At 37.2% G+C, this 21,128-nt stretch overlaps 1 protein-coding gene across 1 annotated transcript; it reads right to left on the bottom strand.

Annotated features, from left to right (window-relative positions):
* Positions 1 to 1,289: 1,289 nt before the first annotated feature.
* Positions 1,290 to 20,712, bottom strand: LOC101165391 (kinesin heavy chain). Its single transcript, XM_011476873.3, has 29 exons — positions 20,079 to 20,712; positions 16,446 to 16,533; positions 16,276 to 16,349; positions 15,799 to 15,903; positions 15,544 to 15,592; positions 15,394 to 15,449; positions 15,225 to 15,312; positions 11,980 to 12,104; positions 11,776 to 11,880; positions 11,115 to 11,263; positions 10,775 to 10,923; positions 10,459 to 10,637; positions 10,236 to 10,304; positions 9,906 to 10,112; positions 9,370 to 9,516; positions 9,103 to 9,291; positions 8,878 to 8,995; positions 7,533 to 7,594; positions 7,169 to 7,278; positions 6,976 to 7,077; positions 6,699 to 6,759; positions 6,541 to 6,612; positions 6,225 to 6,329; positions 5,741 to 5,957; positions 5,450 to 5,624; positions 5,189 to 5,268; positions 5,042 to 5,081; positions 4,772 to 4,857; positions 1,290 to 3,611 (listed from the first exon to the last, which is right to left on the bottom strand). Exons 1-28 carry the CDS (start codon positions 20,205 to 20,207, stop codon positions 4,779 to 4,781), a joined length of 3,129 nt encoding a protein of 1,042 aa, XP_011475175.1. The 5' UTR covers positions 20,208 to 20,712; the 3' UTR covers positions 1,290 to 3,611; positions 4,772 to 4,778.
* Positions 20,713 to 21,128: the final 416 nt, after the last annotated feature.

The following is a 21,128-nucleotide window of genomic DNA, read 5'->3' as shown; positions in this document are numbered from 1 at the left end:
GATAGATGCCTCACACAACTGTTTACTTCACTGCTTCCTTTCTCATGAAAGAGGGACAGAGATTTTACAGATTAAGGAATGTCCAAAGACACTTGTCCCACAAAGCAGCATTGGTGCAGATCTAAATGACAAAAGCACCAAGCAAAAAACTGTTGTTAAAATTGAGAAATCCCTACCATACTGCATTTTACATACATTATGGAATGTTATCCTCTGCCAATTCATTTCTTCTAGAGGTCTGCTTCATGGAAAAAATGAATTTCCTGTTCAGGTCAGAGGTTGTAAAAACAACTTGGTAGTTTTCTCTATTAAAAGCAAATGTAGGTTTGTGAAAGAAATACCACTTCTTTTGGAAAACTGTAAATCCATAAACTTTTTGTGGCAAAAAAATAGTTATATTGCTATAGTTTTATTGGTTTAGAGCAATATGGAATAAAATGCACGGTTTTTGTTCTTCCTGACCTGCTTTGGCAACAGTTTTGTGTACAAATTTGTCATGATCACATTATAAAGCTTTATTCCAGATCAAAATAGCTGGGAAAAAGCATCTTTTTTATTTTTATTTTTTTAAGTACGCTCCTAAAACTGTTGCCACAACTAACACATGACATCATGTTGAGCTTTACTAGTATATAGTTGTGTGTGACTGCAAAAATGGTTTCAGTGTGTCATAGACTGTGTTCATGTCTCTTTGTTATTGGGAATAATCATAATTGAAATATTTAAAGCAGTATGTGGATGTATGTGTGTGTATGTATATTTTACAATCAATATCTTTCTAAATTTACGTTGTTAGTCTTCTCTCGTTTAATTTTTTTGATTGCTTGAAATAAAGCATTTTCAAAATCCAAATCCCCCAAAAAAAGGAAGAAAAGGAGAAACTTCAGCCTTACCTGCAAGTGGTGCAACTGTTTGATCACACTCAGTGTAAATGCCTTTATTCAATTTAAAAACTCCTAATTTTTTAAAGAATAAAGGGGCCATAAATGTTTTTTCAAAAATCAAAAACTCTAAAAAAATTTACATATTGATTTTAAAAAGTTCCCACTGTGCAAAAAAGAAACCTTTCTATAGCTAAACTAATAATTTATAAAGTTGCGTTTATCATAAATTATTTAAGTACAACCAACAGAAAGTGTTCCTGTAATGATATATCCTGAATAAGAAAAAAAAATGAAGTAAATAAGGATTCAAATGATTTTCAACCATGTAATCAGTGACCCAGAAACCTATGAGATTATTTCACATCAATCTACACTGAGAGCTTAAAGAAAAACTTCCAGCGTTAATTCTTTTTACAAGTTTATTGAGCTTTTTACCACAACACAGAGGTTTACAGACAGAACAGCATAGTGATGGGTCTATATATACAGATATTCTGCAAGGTGGTTCCTCACATCATCCTGTTGACATTACAGTAATAGTCATACAGAAATAAATAAATGCATTTCTCTGAAACAAGGAAGTTACTTACAGTATCATGACACGCTAGTGTACGTACAAGATTAACAATATATAGCACATGTTACTGAGATATGCTGAAGTTGGAGAGATTGAAAACATAAAAGCGAGTCATTGCTAAATAAAAAAAGGATTTCAAACTATGGGTTGCTTGACAAGTTCAGGGGCTGCTTCTTTCATTTTAGAGGTCAGTGTAATGTTACTATATAATCTAAAATGGAAAATGTAGCCAGCCAATTGTTTTGTTTACCCCTTAAACAGGACGCACTGACAAGATTGTTGAGGAAGACAGGAGTGCACGCTTGATTCTGAAGCCCCGAGATGTATTAATGCCAATAGGAGAATCAGGTCTGTACTACTGTCATGCATGAGGATTTTGAAGGTGTAGTTAAAGGAGAGCAGAGGTGCACATACTAATGATTAATTTTGTTAATAACAAGCCAATTTAAGCAAGAAAGCACAGAAAGATTTATATAGGGAACAATATTTAAGTTGGTATAGATGTTGTGAGGAATATGACTTAATTTAAGTATGAAAGGAATTGGATTTTTCTGCAGTTTAAAGGATGGTTAATTCCATTACAGAGTATGTTCTGTTCGTATTTAACCATAATTCACTCAATCAGTGTCACATCACATACTCCACCCTAGACAAGCAGTTTTCTTCCATTCTGACTGGCTGGTCAGAATTTCTTATAGAAGAACAACAGCGACAACTACAGGCCACAGGCTTCTGTGGAAGAGTCCCAGACTGGTGGCTGCTCAGCTGGAAACACGCCTGCAGTAACTTTCAAACCACTGAACTCACCATTGAGACAAATTTAAAGAATTTGGTCATGAAATAAAGTCTTTTCCTCTGACAGTTTAAAAAAACGATTTGGGTCAAAACAGAAAACATCTGTATATATGCATCAGACTAAGGTGGTCCAGAGTTACAATCATTATATTTACCATTTTGTTTAGAATTGAAAAGCTTCTGATGCTCTGCTTCATGAAGGTGACTCTACAAGCACATTACTAAGGAGCTCTAATTCTAAAATTTGGCCAAAAATTTGAATATGCACTATTAAACCCCCTGGATAGGAGAACCCTGCTAGGACAAATAACTGAGTCTAGATATCTAAAGCTAAAACTCTTCTTTAGTATAGAATATGAGGATAATATAAGCTGCTCTAGAGCTAGTAATTACAAATGTATGCAAGGGACAGCAGTGTCAATTGATTCTGAGACATCACTTTATGTTAAGGCTCTGTTAACACAAGGTGGAAGGAAGCTTTTACTAAAAGTGTCAGAGCTGGACATCCCTCATTTGCAAAAAGCAATATTATGGTACTATCAAATTAAAATGAAATCAAGTTGCTGTTTTGATATCTTGTTTCCCTTTTTTTTTTAATTAACGTAAAACTAAAACATTCACAAAACAGAAAGCAGGATCAGGATTAAGGGAAGCCAGCCCTCACTCTGTTTGTGGCATCTGTTGAAGTCGATCAGACTTCACTCACAGCATTCCACCTTCAGACGGGAATCATGACACATGCGATGGTTTGAAAGCGTACCCGTTAAGCGACATGCACGAAGAGTGTTAGGCTTCTCGAACAAGCTACACACTGTACACTCTTATCTACGGCGGAGAGAAAGGGTCATTACTGCCTACAGTATGTTATCCGTGTGATGGCCTCGAGAAAATAGATGCAATGGATAAAAGAAGCTGTGTATTCACACAAACAGTTGCTGGTCAAAAACCTCTACTAGAGTATACTGCACTATTATTTACAATGTGTGTGTACTAAGCGGTCAGGAATGGGGTCAGCCGTGTTTAACTCTAAATATCTAGGAGGTAACACTGCTACAAACTTGCTCGATCGAGGATCAAGAAGTCAGCTTTATTTGACATAGTGATTCCTAAATAAAAATAAAGATTTAATTGGGTCTTGGAACTGGCTGATCTGGAAGGTACTGAAGCCCAAACCTGAAGGCATGAGTGTTATCAAAGGAGGAGGAGGAGGACGATGCTTCATCTAGTTAAATGACTACAGAGCTACAGATGATCATCCACATGTTCAGTGGGGATGCAGTGGGGAGACAGAAAGAAAGGCTGCATGCAACTCCAAAGGTAGTGTCCTTGGACAGGAAACAGTGTCTGGTCATCACCTGCAGAGAGGCATTAAAAAGACTGTTTTGTGTTACAATTACAGAAACAAGAACACATGTATGAACACAAAAAAATGTTGGTCATTTTGTTTATATTTTATAGTCATTTTATTTGTTTAAACTAAGAATTCAAGATTTGTCCATTGTTGCTTTCTGTTGTATTTTTTTGTTGTTGTTTTTTTTCTTTCGTCTATTAACCTCATGGTACAGTGGCCCAGAAGGGTCACAACACAACACTTTAGATTTCACAACACAACACAAAATCACACACTACAATTCGACACAACACTAAAAAGAATAAATCACTTGCGTTGTCAGTTATTGTGTTGTGAGTTGTTGTTTCAAGGTGTGAATTAATTGTTTCCTGTTGTGAGTTATTGTTTTGTGCTGTAAGTTATTGTTTTGTGCTGTGAGTTCGTTTTTTAGTGTTGTGATGAATTGTATTGTGTTATTTTGTGTTGTGTTGCGAAATCTAAAGTGATGTGCTGTGACCCTTCTGGGACACTGTACCACTGAGACCGCTATTGTTGTAATATTGGGCTACATAAATAAAATTGAGATGAATTAAATAGAATTTTTTTATTTGAGAAAGTGGAAAAGTGTACCAATGACACTATTGATTAGGTTAAAGGAGCAGAAATAATCATTTTTCTTTGTCCTTTTCTTCTTCTCTACTAACCCTTATAGACACTGGATGGTAGTAATTTGTTTAAAATACAGTTTTAACTGTCATTTTAAAGCTATTTATCATCTATCTGTTGTTTTAAATAAAGCTATGGTAAAAACATAATTTGACTTTTTCTATTATATTTTCTTCTGATTTAATGTAATCTAATCTAATCTAATCTAATCTAATCTAATCTAATCTAATCTAATCTAATCTAATCTAATCTAATCTAATCTAATCTAATCCATTCTATTCTATTCTTTCTGTTCCCCTTTCATTGTTACAAAAATTTCCTTTTGAATTTTTCTTTTTTTGTATATTGTCCTATTTTTCCTTTAAAAAGCAAAATATTATCATGTCATAATGTATTATATTTAAAAAAATAAGGTTGCATATTTTTGTATTTGTGAGTGTAATGTACCAAGTTGAGCTATTTTAGTGAAAAAGCATGTAAAGGTTCATATGTAAAAGTGAAATGTGTGTTGTTCATTACCATGACATTAACTTGCAGCAGTCTCCTGCTGAACGATGTAGTGCCTGTTTGAATCATCCACCTCGCTGCTGCAATGCACCTCACTCCTGTTAGTGCAGAAACACAACAAACATTAGAATCATTATCACAAAACCAAACCCAAACAGAGTTTTTTTCTATAAATTTTTGTAAATCAAATAGAAATAATTCATATAGATCTGTTACATTTTTTTTAATCTTATAAAATAGTCAACAGCTTTGTCTTCTTTTTATGTAACACAACATCCTTACCTGTTATCATTTATGTCTCTGGTTTCGTTGATGCTGTTACCTGTTGGAAACAAAAAAGCCATGTAACAAGTTAAAACCTATCTACTAAGTTCATATTTATAAATTAAATACATTCATTGTATACATGTTCAGGTTTTTTTTATTTACCATTGTCAATGTTGAGTGGGTAAGACTCCAAAATGTCCCCATTATATCTTCCTGCTCTGTAGCCCAATGCTGTGGAAACTCTGTCGAACATTGCGAAATTGAATTATAATGCATTTTTAAATTTCACAGTTGCAAGTCAAGATACTTTTCTAAATCTTATCATTCAGCATATTGAAAGCCTGGTCTAATCAAATTAATAGATGAACGGTAAGTTTCATTTTGACACATGTGATATGTATGAAAGAAAAGCTTTAAACTGACGAGTTGCTCTGGACTGAGTTGGGGTTGCAGTTGACATTTGCGGAGCTCTGATGGACAGTGCTGCCCTGGAAGAGAGCGTTGCTGTAGGTGTTGCCTTGTTCAGTGGCACGGATGTACGTGTAAAAAGGGTTTGTGGGAGAGCACACAGGCAGCTGCTTTGGCCTCACTGGCTTTGCTATCGGGATGATAAAGAGATAAAAAATGTCTCAGCAAATTACGTAAAACATGAATGTTTACAAAATGCAAACATTTAAAGACGTGTCTAGTTGAATGTTTGGGTCAAAGCGGTACCAATTTGTGCCGCATGTGGGCGCCGTAGAGCATTCTTTGCCCTCATGGCCTCTTTGATACGATCGACCTCTTGCTGGTAGCGGCGGCGGTCCATCATGGCACCCTCTTTTGCATCCCTCAGTGCAGTCTCCAGGGCCTTAACTCTCTCAGCAGTAGACCGAAGACGTTTCTCCAGCTTTGGAAGCTCACAGCGCAGATCTGCATTGTCACGAACCAGCTGGACAGAACAGATGAAAGTCAACATCAGTACGATCGTTCATCCCCTGCAAGTAATTTTCACCATGATATCCGAAAAAATGGCAACATTTTACTGGTACTTGAAATAATCTATTTAAAATCATTTAAAGTTAATCAAACTAATGAGTGTTTTTGTATGAAACTATTACACTCACTCACTCACTCATTTAGTCTGGAGAACATACTCACATCACTGATATTTTGAGCTGTTCTCATTTGTGCTTTTTTTGTTTGTTTTTGTTTTTACCTGTTTGTGAACCTTTGTAAGTTGGTCCAAGTTATTCTCAAGAAAGGAAATCTTCTGCTTCTGGGTGCAAGACCCCCCGCTATCATCAGGCTCCATTTCGGAACTCTAAAGAAGACAAATATAAAGGGATGATCAGAAAATCAAATGGAAAGCAACTTTTCCTACTGTTGTATATCAGCTTCTAACTTTACTGCTCTATTGGTTAAGTGTTTGTCATTTTATTCATAGGTTGTGTCAAAAGCATAGTGGAGGTTAATACTAAGACTGCCTGTTCTGTATGTTGTTTTCTTAATGTTTTATAAAGAAAAGAACTCACTTTTTTAACCCGCGACGTGAGGTCTTGAACGAACAGCTTGCGCAGGTTGTGGAGGGTCTGGAGTTCGCGGGCCTTAAAGATGGACAAACGGGAATTTAGGAAGGTAACTGGAGGATGCGAGTGGAAATGTAGACGGGCATTAGTGGCAGATCACTCACGACTGTCTCCTCCAGACCCTTCAAGTCCTGTTTGGTTTGCTCGTGGCGCTCATGCAGGAATCTGACAGACAAAGCAACAAAATCATCATCTCATCACTTTGCACATGTTGCACTACTAACGAGACATCAGTTTTAGCTTTGAGCGCCCTCTGCTGGAGTAAAAGAAAACAGAAACTGACTAGCATTTTAACTATTTATCAATGACAACAAATTGAATTAAAAATCAAGTTTACTCTGACAGATCAAATATGATTAATAAGATCATTTTGAGACGTACGAGAGCTCCTCCAGACGCTCAGTCTTGGTGCTGTCCTGACTCTTCAGGTGCTCAAAGTCAGCTCGCACTTGAGCCAACTCCAGCTCTAGCTTGGAGTTACGACTGGACATGTAACAGAGAGCAAAATCAGAATAGCCTTTTTATTTATTTATTGCAATATAGCACAAAGAAATTAGAAAGTGTGATCACGAACTCTGTGAGCTCATCAATGACCCTCTGCTTTTCATTGATCTCATCCCTTAGGCGGGCCAGCTGCTTGTGATGCAGGCCGCGGTGAGATTCCACTTGCTGACGAGACGGTTTCTGGAAAGCGAAGAGGCCAAATGTGTTAAAATATGCTGACCAAATATGCTTTCAATATTTTTCCCAGCCCTATGGGTTTTAGACATTATTTATGAAGGAAGGATTCCGGCAAATCCTATACAACTCACACTAAAAGAAGGCTTGAAATATATGAACAAAACTGCAGAAATAAGTTAGTTGATCTGAACGGACTTTAAGTACTCACATCTGAGGTGCAAGTATAATTTAGGGTAAAAACAGAAACAATGAAATACCTTCACATTTCCATCTTCAGTCTCACCCTTCTCTCCCTCCTTCTCGTCGAGCAGTGAGTTATCTGACAAAAAGAAATAAAAATCTGCAGTTTCAATCTGCACAGCAGCGAGAAGAATAGTCTGCCTGAATGTCCAGAACAGTCACAATGTCCAAGTGTCTACACTGCAAACTATTTGAACCATTTAAAAACTTGTTTTCAGACATTCTAGATATTTGATCAGGTTTGAAGTTGTTTTATCTTTTCTCTACACCTTTCCAAAAACTTTTCTCAAAGTCAGTACAGCTGAGAAATGTGTGTTTCATTAATAGCTAGTTATAAGGAAATTATTGGTAAAATGAGTCCACATATTTTTGGTCAATACCCTTGACAAACTTGACTTTAGGCTCAAAAACTCTAATTCCTTCAGTTTAGAAATGTTTATGACATCAACATGCACTTTGTTAAACAGAATAAATCTCAGTTTCCAAATCCTGAGCACAGTTGTTTTGAAGACCATGACAAAACGTTTATCAAACATAAGATTTCCACAGAAAACCAGTCATGAACATTGATTTTTAAGGTCAACTATTAGTGACGTGCCTAAAAGAACACTCACTGCAACTCATGTATTAGCACTTGAGAATTGATTGGATTACTGAAGCTTACAGGAAGATGTCTTTCAACATTGCAGGTTTTTCCTAGATTTCAGGCTGAGTTCTCAAGGGAATAACAACAGAAAAATTGTATTTTAATGGGAGAATTATTTTTGGGTAGTGGACACAAAAAGCTAAATGCCATCTTGAATTTCAAGTGCTGAAATTCTATTAATTTTTTGAAGGTCGTAAGAGGAGCTGTGGTATGTAATTCAGCTTTAAGTTTTTTATTTTAGAGTTCAAAAAATCTTGACAAGTTAGACTGGCATTTATTGTCATTATTTTGGAAGCAGAAAATTAGATTTTTGTTCTAAGACTAAGTGCTACTTTTAGATTGTATGAGGACTTATTAAGATGGGTCATCTTATACAAATTATTCTCATTTTGTTCTAAATTTTGTAATTTCCACTTATTATGCTAGTTTTTTGTCCCTATAATCGAGCAGAACTACATAAAAAAAATCAATAAATATAAATCATTTGTTTAGAACTGGCAAAAAATGCCAATTATTGGGCTGTATAACATTCAATTTGAAGTAATTCTGACAGTTATCTTTTTGCTTTTTTTTCGTTCATGTGGAACTCCTTTTTCTAGAATTTGATTTCTTGGTAAGTAAAAATTCCTGGATGGACAGATAATTTTAATTCTTCGTAGATATTGTTTTTGTCCTATTTTTAGGCTACTTCTTTTTGCAGTATATCTGTGCATTACCCTGCTCCTGCAGCTTGGCGAGCTCTTCGCTCAGAGAGTCGTGGCTCTCCTCCAGCTGCCTCTTCTTCTGCTCCACACTATGCATGTACTCCGTCAGAGAGCGTATCTTTGCCTCATGCTGCACAAATACAAACACCAAAGAGCCATTGAAGAAAAAAATCAGCTTTGGTGCCACACATCTTTACATGAGAATATTATCCCATCTCTTTTTCTCATAGGATTTACCTGAGAGATGAGAAGTTGGCAAGAAGACAACTCCCTGCCGGTCTCTTCCATCTTGCGATGACACTCCAGCTGCAGGTTCTCCAGCTGACGGCAGCGCTTCACCATGCTCTTCACCTCTGACTTGATCTTGCTGATGTAGAGACGAGCCACAGTGAACTCCTCTTCAATAGCACCGCTGATCTCCACAGGCTGGACATTGAAAAAAAAAATGACAGCAATGTCTGTGTGCATTCCATCAGTGAATGAAATGTTTGATGTTTTGCTCACCAGCTTGATTTCTCCATTGCCCACGATGGCGCTGAACTCACTGAGGTCCCTCATGAGTCCATTGAGGACGTCAGCAATGCGCTTCCTTTGCTGACCGCTCACTTCCTGCATACGAGAGAGTTCTGCCTCCAGCTCCATCAGGTTCGCCTGTGAAAAAGGAGGGCAAGACACCAGCTGAGTTGTGAAAGAGCAGCGTACAGACGCCTATCACATAAAATGTTTTCACATCGGCACCAGCACCTTCTTTCTTCAGGCAACATTTACCCCCTAAATTAATCAAACAGAGCTAATAGAAATGTCAGAAAATAGAGTATTTGAAGTGTTGCCTTAGAATATTTCGATTATTTTATAGCAGTATTTCATTTTCCAATAATTCTGGACAATTTCCCATTCACAGAAAGTCTGCTTTTGTCACAGCTTGTCTACTTGGTGCCACATCTAAGCAGGAGGGTCAGTCTGTTGCCCCTTCTGTGCCTGATTTTCTGTTCCTGCCTTTTCGTCCTCAGGCAGACAACCACCCATCTCTTCAAACATACCATTTTCTGTGCCAGCTGGTCAGCCAGCAGCTGATTCTGCAGACCTTTCTCCTCCACCTCCTGGCTCTTTTGGTCATAATTGATGGCCAGTTCTTCCAGAGCCTGAAGCACCTCCTTCACCTCGGCTTTGGCGCAGTCACTCTCAACCTGAAGCCTGCCAAGCTCAGCCTGGACCTTGTCCCCATCGCCCCTGGAGGAGGCCAGGAGCTGAAAGTGAGATGATAAAACATGGAGATGCATTATAGAACAGAACTAAAACATTAAATATTATTTGGTGCCAGAAAATTTAAAATTGTTTGTCAAACTTTTGTCTGTGAAGGACTTTCTCACCTCATCTTGGTCCAACATCTGCTGCTTTAGTTTCTCCACCAGCTGACACTGAAGGTTGATCTCATCATCCTGCACAGCCAGCACCATGTTTTGCAAAGTCTGTACAAATCTCTTGTCATTTTGAGAATGCAATGTATTTATATAAATATGACAATATAGAATGAACACCTGGCTTAACCCTATTAAAGAAGCAGAAGGTGAAATGAGTCGTTAATATTTCAACCTTGTCATCCAGCTGTTTGTACAGCTTGCGGATCTCCTCCTCATACTTCTGTCGCTCCTCCTCAGAAATACGGACCACAATGGACGAGGAGTCGTTGTCCAAAATGGGGCGCTCCTCCACAGTCTCGTAACGGATCACTGTGTCTGATGAGGTGCGCTCCGTCTCTGGCACATTCTCTCCTAAAGGTAGAAAAGGCAGAAAATCAAGACGTTAAAGCAAATTCATCAGAACATTGTTGTTTGGTTTCTAAGATGTAAATAAGAGTTTGTCTCCAGAGAAAAAAAAAGTACTGTTACTAAAAATCATTAAAACGCACCATTCCTCCAGCGGTTGAGCTCAGCCTCCAGCTTCTGAATAGTTTCCTTCAGAGTCTTGTTCTTCTCTTTTTCCTTCTCGTACTTCCTCTTCCACTGCTCCGCTGTCAGCTCCAGGTTGATGGAAGCAGTGTTTCTGATTGTCTTAGCACTTTCATGAAATAAAGGAGAAAAGATAGTATAATAACCTAAAATTACATTTTATTCAAACGCGATTTTTAAATTGTTATTGTACACATTCAAGAGGATTTTCAATGACAAAGCCTTCAATTGAAAATTTTTAGTTGTGCAGATCCCTGTAGAATTTACAACACATTCGCTGACGTTTACAGGTGTATTTACCGCTGTCCAAACATCAGAGTCGACTTTGTCTCTGCTTCATTGTAGCTGGATGGAGAGCAGCAGATGAACATGGTGGTGCGACAGTTTCCACCCAAGGAGTCCTGCAAGATGCGGGTCATTTTGCTGTCACGGTACGGAACGTGAGTTTTCTGCAGGAAGAGGCAGATAAAAGATAAAAGAAGAGAGATGGAGGCATACATACATCATTAAAGAAGAAAGATCATTGGAGGAAGAAACCATGCAACAAAAAAAATTACACATTACATTTAATTTTTCCACACTTTTGGCAATATAATTGTAGATTACAATCAGATGATAATCTGACTTCACTGCTCCTTTATCTGAATGTTAAAAACAGGTTGAGTTGAGTTGAGCCCCACTACACTTTTGATTTTCTGTTGGTGCTTAATATTTAAATCTGTTAAACTGACTTAAATTAAAGGGAGGCAGCTCCTTGGCAAATGAGGTAAGGGGATATGAAGATTATTTTAGCATGTAGGTGATCAGGGCTCCAGTAGTGCTTTCTGAATTTAAATTCATGAGTGTGAGACTTAAAGCTTGAACTTATTACATAATCGCTCGTCTTTATTTATTTTAGGACTCCTAAAATTAAGCGTTACTAATAGAAGCTCTTAGATTTAAAGAGAAATGTATCTCTTACTGTTCCCTCAGCCAAGGCAGAGATGACATTGCCCAGAGCAGAAAGAGACTTGTTGATGTTTTTGGCCTCATCCAGGACAGAGCCTGCTGCCCCTGTCTTGCTAACCTAAAAATTGAAAGAAAAGCAAATACAAGAGGTAAACAACATATTTTTTTTTTTTTGGGTGGTGTTGGGAGTTAATTATCAAACAATATGTGACTCAACCTTCTCACTGCCAGCCAGATCCACTAGGTAGAGTTTCCCACACAGCTTCTGCTCAGTTTCAACGTGCTCCTGCTTGATGTTGATCAGAAAGATGCTGTGGCTGCGAGAGCTGTGCTCATTCATGTCTGTTCAAAGAGAGGATGGTCAAAAAGATGGCAATACAGTCCACTGTAACAGAGTTTACCAATAACACCTCCATTGCTGCACTGCAGGCCCCTTAGAAACAAGCCCAAAATTCATATCCCAATGACAGATTTTATTTAAAAATGAAAAAAGAAAATCCATCAACAGGGTAAGAAAATAATCCTACCAAGAATTCCTACTTTAAGAAAAAAATTGTAGACACCAAGACATGTTTTCTCAAATTCAGATTGAAAAAACTTTCTTTATAAGATTATTTTCTTTTTGCAGGACAGAGATTAAGACTATTTTTCTTGAAACAAGGGTCTTCTTACTTTTTTTCATCTTTGCAAGGTGTGCAAAGCTACAAAACAAAACACAATAGTTAAAAATAAACCCAAATGCTGTTAAAAGAAATGTGGCTGAAAGTGGTGCCTATTTCTTTTTTCTTTTTGCCTATTTCTATAAAATCTTTATTTGACAAAATAATATCAAATACAGTTTTTTTAACAATAAGATAAACTTTCATTTTAAATAATGTAACACTTGGATTGTTCTCACACACGTTTTGTCACAATATTCTACCAGCGTTTAGTAGCTAATGACAAAACAGCGGGAAGAAACTGTCTACAGAGGCCTGTGCTCCTTATCCTTCCTGACAAAAACTTCCTCATGTCAACCGTCTCATAATGGTGTTAATAACATGATTTGACATAAGCAAAAACAGCCTTCAGTTGTATTTTATTTGGGGGAAGCCTTATTTACATTTTTTTGTAGATTCACTTGATCATTTTTCAGTTACAGAGGATAGACAATATATTCTCACAGATGTGCATTTTACTGGTTTACTCTTTTTTTTTGCCTAACTGAAAAAGATATCTGCATTGTGATGTAACCGACATCCAGCACCTTTTTAAAGCCCAATCTGCAAATGCCATCACCTCTCAGACAGAAAGTCTAAGTTTCCCCGCAGAGATGATATCAGAGGGCATTAGCGGAGAGCTGCTCCATTAAACTGCACTCAGCTCACAACTCCACAGCACGGTGAGTCAGCAGGCTTTGACTGGAATCACACAACGCTGTGCCATTCGGGAAAACATCTGCCTGATGTCTCACAGACACACTGTCAGTGTTTTCACATGAATTTATCATCTATTTATGTTCTTTTTAATTGAATAAGACAGAATTTGACTTCCATGTTGTCAATTACACTGAAATTGCATTTTCCTTTTAATATAAATTTATAATGTTGCCCTCTAATATAAAAAATCATAGCTGTTAATGCAGCCCTGTAAAAGAATATAAATAGTACAGTTATGTATTAACATGCAAATTAAATTCAGAAATATCTTCAGTAATTGATTCCAAAGTTAAAATGGAGTTTTGCGGCGGCCCTTATGGGACAGCTTACCTTAAGTAAATGCAAGGATAAAATTAGGATGTTAACAAACTAATTAATAAATTATTGACCTGCCAGCTTTGAGACTGATCATTTTTGTGACAAATTTTTAAAATGTTCCAAATCCTTATTTTAAACATTTTACAAAAAACTATAAATCTAAATATGCAGTTCTTTGGGATAAACACAGATTTAGAGCTGGTATCATTGTAATCCCGTTTCTTTGTTTAACATTTGTGAATAAAAACAGATTTGTATTTTATTAGATTGCAGAAAAAAAGCATCACGTCACAATTTTTAACAATGTAAAGGCCACATCACACAGCCACTACGTACATTTTGCACATTTTCCTCATAAGAAATGTTGATCTTTCATGATACACACGTAATGTACACAATTTGTTTCTTTGTGTTCGTCTTTCGTCAAGGTGCGCAGATGTCCATTGAGGATTTCGGCCAACAGGTTTTTACGAAGATTTGGTTGTTAGCCATTTAAAATTTTTGGTCAGTTGAGAATTATGCAGTCTGCGCGTGTTTTAAGTCAATTATATGCAATTATTACGTAACACGTACACAGTTGTGCATAATTTTTGACAGGTGCATTCTAAAAATGTGTGGTTTTCCACGACCATTCCACATATGTCCACGTATATCAAACAGACTTTCAGGCATGTACCACCGACGTATAACTTTTATATCACATATATGGTGCACATATCACGCTAAAATTACATATCTGACACATAAATCACGTGTTGATTTACGTGTTCTTTGCGTGGTTTAATTGTACTTCTTCCGCGGTTTTATCGTGGTTCATTTGTGTTGCATCCAAGAAAATTTCACGTAAAGAATCACAACCTTTCTTACTTTTGCCACATATATTCACCAATATTCATCCATGTGAAATATGCACAAAATGCACGCAGTGGCTGTGTGACATGACCTTTAGGTAAATTATATTAATAAATCATATTAATTTATGATCCACCAGGCTCTTTATTTCTATACATTTGCAACCTAAGACCTTCAGAACAGGAGTAGATGGTATACCGGTAGGTCAAAATAATTGTACAGGAAAACTATTACTTTAAAAAATGCCTAAATCAGGACCTTGAAAATGTTACTGGATATCCCATATGAGGAGAAAAAACTGCAGAGGAACAGATTCATTTCACTCTGAAGTGCAGAGGTTTGAGCAGGTGAGGATTTATAACACTTCAGCATTTCCGAAGCACAAAACTTTTTTCTTTTGTCTCCTGCCATTTGACTACAGTGAGTCAAGACAAGCCTCACAAAGACTTAGCAAAAACAAGTGAAGGAGGCTCTGAGGATAATTCTGCTACTCCATAAAATGTGTTGAAGTCAAAATTTTAGCATTAAACAATTAAACCAAGTCCAGTTGGCTACTTTTTACCCACAAATTACTTTTGATATTATTTGATTCAAATTCACAAAACTCAACCAGTAGGAATTTTAAAAACTCTTAGTGCTGATATTGTGAGACTGATTGGAGCTTGTAAAAAACAACATGGCATGGATTACATGATGCCAAATAAAGGGCTCAGTCACAACAAGATCTTCATCTTAAGACCCCCAGAAAAGTGAATTACAGTTATATTTTAATATGGACAAATATGTCAGTCAAATGTTACTTTTTAAGAATTTTCAGTTTTTAGGCTTTAGCTTGCAATCGTATGCAAAATAAAACAACAACATAAGGGCTTACTGGTCACAGCAACATGGCGGTTGGCTTTTCCCTCATCAATCACATCCATGACCTCATCGGGGCTCGAGACAAAGCGCTCGGTGCATCCCTGAGGGACAGCAGAGACCAATATGAGACAAAGACACGGCACAGACATCACAGTCTTTTTCATTAGAAAACATTCACCAACCTTCACATATGGAACCCTGTTCTTATCCTCGTGGACAGACAGGTTGGTTTTTGTCACTTAAAAAGCAAAGACAAAGGAAAACACCATTAGCATTATCACTTTGAATACTGAAATAGTTTTTGGATGCACGTGTGTCTGCTTAGCACTAACCATCCAAGAGATCACGGATTTTATCCATGTAGATTTCAAAGTACGAAACCTATTAAAGGAAAGGGAAAAGAATTTTCAGTACAATGAGAAATAAAGAATAACTATTAAATGAAAAAAACTGAAAATTAGTCATGCTAATTCTTCATTCACACAGTAGTAACCTGTCATGAAACAAACATTTAAATGAATAAGATGCTTTGTTTTGTAAGTAGTAAAACAAAAGCTGCACTTAACCTCATTCAATAATTAACGCACCTTAATATGAAATTCAAGGTTTTCATCCATGGCAAAAATGTGGTTGAAAATATCCTCAGCAATACGGGGAATGATACCCATTTGGTGAGGGTCATGCAGCTTACCCTGTAACACAATTGTACGGATGTGTAGAATAATGACATCGGTAAATTCGAACAGTTATGTGTTTAGTGCAGTTATAGTGAGTCTAGAAAAAGTCAAATCTACACAAAGTATTAATAAAATATTTTTGTTAAAAAGAGGAAACAAAAAGGTGTCTGGGAGAGAAAAACTTATATATTTTAGCAGGCTAAATAGTGTTTTTATTGATCGATGCTTCATCTTCTCTTCAATAATCTAGTAATATTAAAACAACTTCCTTAAAGCAGACTACCTAATTTGGATAAAAATACCCTGCTGGATAATTAAAATAAGCAGATATTTTATTCATTTACATATTTTCATACAAAAAAATGTGTAAAGGATCAAAAACCTTACCTCCATGGTGTGAGTTTTCCCGGAGGAGGTTTGCCCGTATGCAAAGATAGTGCCATTGTAGCCATACAGCACATCTGTGGGGGGAAGACAGATGAACCAATACTTTCGACTGAAACTAAACTAAATACTTCTTAAAATGTACTTTAATGTCTTCACTGGTTTAGTCATACCCTTGACAATCTGCTTGGCGCAGGTGTTGTAAACTTGCTCCTGGGTGGTGTTGGTTGGAAACACGCGGTCAAATGCATAGGGCTTCCCCTGTGAACAACAAAAGATGATTCAAACATTATTTAACTTACAACTCTTTATTTTTTCATATAGATTTCTTAGGGAAATATTTTTAAAAAGCTTTAATGTGTTTCCAAACAAGTAGCCATCCATCTATTTTACATCATTTTTGTGGTATAATTACAAACTTTTTTAGTGCACAAAGAACTTAATCAACTCAGATGACTTGTTTAATTAAAATGTAACCACCTTTATTGAAGGTATATCTGTTATGGTGAACTATTACTTTTATGTTAAAACCAGAAAACACTCATTCTTATGGGATCTTGATGTGGCTCCGACGTGCAGGCACTCATTGGCGCTTTATTGAATGCGTGTGGCGGGTGTGAATGGCACCCTAGTCTCCTGGGCAAAGATGTCAAAACAATTTTGTACCTGGGAAACAGGAAGTATCTCAAACCACACTTCTTAGAGGGCGTTTCTCCAATTTGACATAAATGTTTTGTTGACTCCAGTTTCCAATCATGTCTTTAATGCCAGAATGGAATTTTTAACCTCTTCAAGGAAGTGTCCACTTCCGTGCAGGTGCAGATGAATTTTGAAAGCCTGCCCTGATGTTGTGGCTCTTCTGCACTGATCCTTTTGTAGGATTGTTTAGTTCCCTGAATTTTAGACCAGAGTACTCCTGACTGCACTGGAGAGCACAGACCAACAAATAAGTTACTCAGATATTTACTGTTATTTTCAAATATATTAATCATTATCATTTTTATTTGACTTAAAGTCCAACTGCAGTCATCTTTTGATCTATTGTAAAGTCATTCCCATTGGTCTTTTAATTATGATTATGCTGTTTTTAGCCAAAATTTTAAAAACTCGTGTCGTTTTCTTGGACATATTTCTGCAGAGCCGCACTAGTTCGCTAGAAATTTTCAACTGAGTGGTGGGCAAGACTGTTGGTGCTGAGTAAGCCTGCCCTCATTTCCCATAATCTCTTTGTTGACACTCTCTCCCACATTACTGGTTCAATAAAAATGGTGAACGATATTGAAGCTATTCAGCTGTACAGTTTTGAGACAGATGGCAGCTCAGACGAAGAAAACAAAGACATAAATGAATCTACAGTATGTGTCTGCAACTGGATGCATCAGAATGGAGCAGGCTTTTTCCAACTGCATATTTTTGTCTGCTCCTGATTCACTTTCATTTAAATAAAGGAAATACTTAGAAATGCAATTTTAAGATTCATTTTCTTTATGTTTGTCCACCATGTTTTAAAAAACCAAAAACATAATTTTCAATAGAGTGAGTCTTTAAAAAAATACTTGAGTTGTGAAATGAGGTGAAGAGAACTCATCTGAACCAAATGTTATTTTTCTAGTCTAGACAAAAATATATTTATTTTCCGCATTGAGAAAAAAAATCTAAAAAAATAGAAGGCATTGCGTATGGTTTTTATGTTGTGCTTTTGTCGTAAGCAGAGTTGACTGAAGAATGAGTGTCTAGAAATAGGCACACTGTGTTCTGTTGTGTAAACAAATTCACTAAAGTTCTTTATAAAAGGAAAAACAATTTAAAGTAAACAGAGCTGACAGCTGGGTATTTTTGTCCTATTTGAAATCTTCTTCCACTTTCGGCTTCTCCCATCAGGGGTCGCCACAGCGAACAAGTCGCATGGTAAATTTGGCAATGTTTTACGCCGGATGCCCTTCCTGACGCAACCTTCTCAAACCGGGCTTGGAACCGGCAGAGGTAGAGAAGGGAACAGGGAGCAGCCCGGAGTCGAACCCGGGTTTCACGGACGGAAGGCGCCGCAAACCAGCATTTGAAATATTGACCCAAAATCTCCTTTCACCAAAAAATTAAACAGACTAAAAATCATCAAGCATCAGAATGTGGAGTCTCTGCTTTTTTTGTGGAAAAAAAGTGAGCTACTTATCGCAACTGTTTAGTCCAAAATGTTTTTCATCTTGGAACAAGTCTTGAGCTATTGGAACAAGGTGCAACAGCAATCCCTGTGTCACGGAGATCCAGTATGCAGTGTTGGAACCACAATGTGTTCAGAGCAGTTCTTTAGTTTTTAAAAAATGACTTTTCACTGGGTGGTTTCAGATTAATATTATACTTTGGTGGTCCTTTTTGGTTAGAGATTCTTCAATAACTTTGCACAAATTGAAAAAAACATTTCTTGGTAAAACTACAAAAGCTTTGTCAACCATTATAATGCAATCCTCCAAATGTCTTATCTAATAGATAAGTCCCAACGCAACATCATAATGTGAGATGCTAACTGCATTAGCTTTCATCAGCAAATTGACTCATGTGCAGACCGCCCCCACATGTGACAGATTAACCTGAATGGAGGCAGGAGGAGAGAGGGCCATCAGAAACGTGGATTACAATCTCTAAACTTTAAGAAAAACATTGGGGGTAATCTGGAATATCTCCTTCTGTAAGAGCCAGAAAGGAAGACAATGAGAATGTAGCTAGGAAAAAAACAAGCAGGTCAGACTGTGATGCATGAGTTGACTAAATGATTATTGATCCTCACTTTGAGTAATTAGTGAGATCGGTTTCAAACTGTAGTCAGCACTGTGCGAGAAAAGGAAGGTCAGGATTGGAGATTTGCATCACTGCCAGCGATAGTTTCAGCTTCATTCTTCTGCTTTTGACTGACCACATGACTAAAAACATTCTGCAATAAGGTTGTTAGAAAGTTGCACCTTTGCATTGAAAATATTAAAAATAAACAAAAATGCATCCCTGAGGGACAGCAGAGACCAATGTGAAACAAAGACACGGCACAGACATTACAGTCTTTTTCATTAGAACCCATTCACTACCCTTCACATATGGAACCCTGTTCTTATCCTCGTGGACAGACAGGTTGGTCTTTGTCTGATAAAATAGCAGCTGAGGTTTTAATCTGTGGGAATTCATGATATCTTACCTTAAAAGTTTTAAATGTCAACTAAAACATTCCTTTTTAGAACGGCTTTTAATACTCAGCATAGGTGCCATTTTATTTTATTTTATTAAATTTAATGCATTCGTATTTGTCTTATATGTATTTTATTGATAATTGCTTTTTGTAATCATTTTTGTTCTTAATTTGCCTAATTTTGAACTTTTTTTTGTCTTTATTTTATTGTAAAGCACCCTGAAGGAGTTGTAAAGCTATGTAAATAAATCTTCATTCATTCATTCTTGTTTCCAAACATTTCTGTATATTGAGTTTATACTTATTTTATTAATCTATACTTTAAGGGCGTTTTTTGCCAGATTCAATAAATAAAATAGGATGATGTTGTTGCTTCCAAATGATCCACAGAGCTCTCTACACCTCATGCAGGTTATGCAGTGCAGACCTGTGTCAGCAAAGGCCAATGTGCGCATTTCATTTACGCAACTCACCTTAAACAAACTCTCCGTAGTTATAAGTGAAAATGAAGCTAAACGCTGTTTTATTTCCAGATTCATGTATTCTTTTCCATCCTCCATTCAGATGTGTTGGTTTTCAATGGATGCGTTTTTCTATGGAGGCCCACATTTGCACAACAAAGCCTTCCACTTACCCCGACGATGACAGTGTCGTCAGCCTGGAATTTGGGTAGAAACAGGTCCCCTCGCAAAATCTCAGCCTGGTTCAGCGGACGAAAGCGACACAGCACTTTTATGTTGCACTCTGCAGGGATATCGGCCATTGCGCAGATTGAGAGATGATGCTGGACGAAAGGATGCTGCCGGAGCTGGAGGCGAGAGAAGACCCGGCCTGATGTTTGGAAGCGTCAAAGATAGGCAAAAAGGGGACAAGAAGACCTCGGCCCTGGGTTTTGTTGAGTCCCTGAAAAACGTTAATCCCGGAAAACTGAGGGAGAGAGCAAATAATCTGTGCGCAGCAAGAGGATGTTTGTGTCGCAGTGAAGAGCACAGGCTAAAATGGTTGTCCAACAGGAAAATAATCACTACATTTTTTTTTAAATTTTTCAAATCGAGGGTTTATCCTTTCCCAGGCGATTTAATGAGCGCCGTCCGTGTTCGTTTCTTTTTTCCAGGGGCGTCGGCAGCTGCTTGTGACCGGCTGAAGGTGAGGTGCTGCTGGAAGGGCAGGGAAGGAAAGCCGCTGATAGTCGGCCTGCTTTACTTTCAACAGCGCCCTCTGTCGGTCATCTCTAGCAGGGCGTAGTCTGCATCCTGTTTGAAGTGGTACCCGGAGCCTCAGCATCATCGTGGGTCCTGCATACTCATGAGGCGGAAATGACAACCCCACGATCGTCACATCCGACCTGAAAGCTTCCTTAATCTTTATCCTCACATCAGAGCAAAAAAGTCTAAACTGGAAAGTATAAGCATAATCTTTAAAGGTACATTATTTATATTACTGTGGCAGGATGAGATAAAAAAAGATGTCCTGCTCTATTGCATAGGAGAAAACTATTATAAAAAATACTAGAAAAAAGAAGAGTATACCTGTATATACACTTGTATATATGTGTGTGAAATGTTATAGATTAACATTTGTCTCTAAACTACACAATCTGTTTGCATATTACATTGGCTGTTTGCAATGTTGCCTAACCCCCACCAATTTAGTTTTATTTTAAAATTAAATGTGAATATTTATA

The sequence above is a fragment of the Oryzias latipes genome, chromosome 7 (genome assembly GCF_002234675.1).
Source record: "Oryzias latipes chromosome 7, ASM223467v1".
Lineage (NCBI taxonomy): Eukaryota > Metazoa > Chordata > Actinopteri > Beloniformes > Adrianichthyidae > Oryzias > Oryzias latipes.
The sequence above is the reverse complement of the archived record's forward strand: the minus strand, read 5'-3'. Positions and strand labels throughout refer to the sequence as shown.

What these genes read in the sequence shown, in the direction of transcription:
- LOC101165391 (XM_011476873.3), bottom strand. Translation starts at nt 20,207, where the DNA reads ATGGCCGATATCCCTGCAGAGTGCAACATAAAAGTGCTGTGTCGCTTT. An exon ending in GCCAACTTCTCATCTCTCAG is followed by an intron (nt 8,996 to 9,102) that starts GTAAATCCTATG and finishes GTATTTGTGCAG; the next exon opens with CATGAGGCAAAGATACGCTC. An exon ending in CCCACTCAACATTGACAATG is followed by an intron (nt 5,082 to 5,188) that starts GTAAATAAAAAA and finishes TGTTTCCAACAG; the next exon opens with GTAACAGCATCAACGAAACC.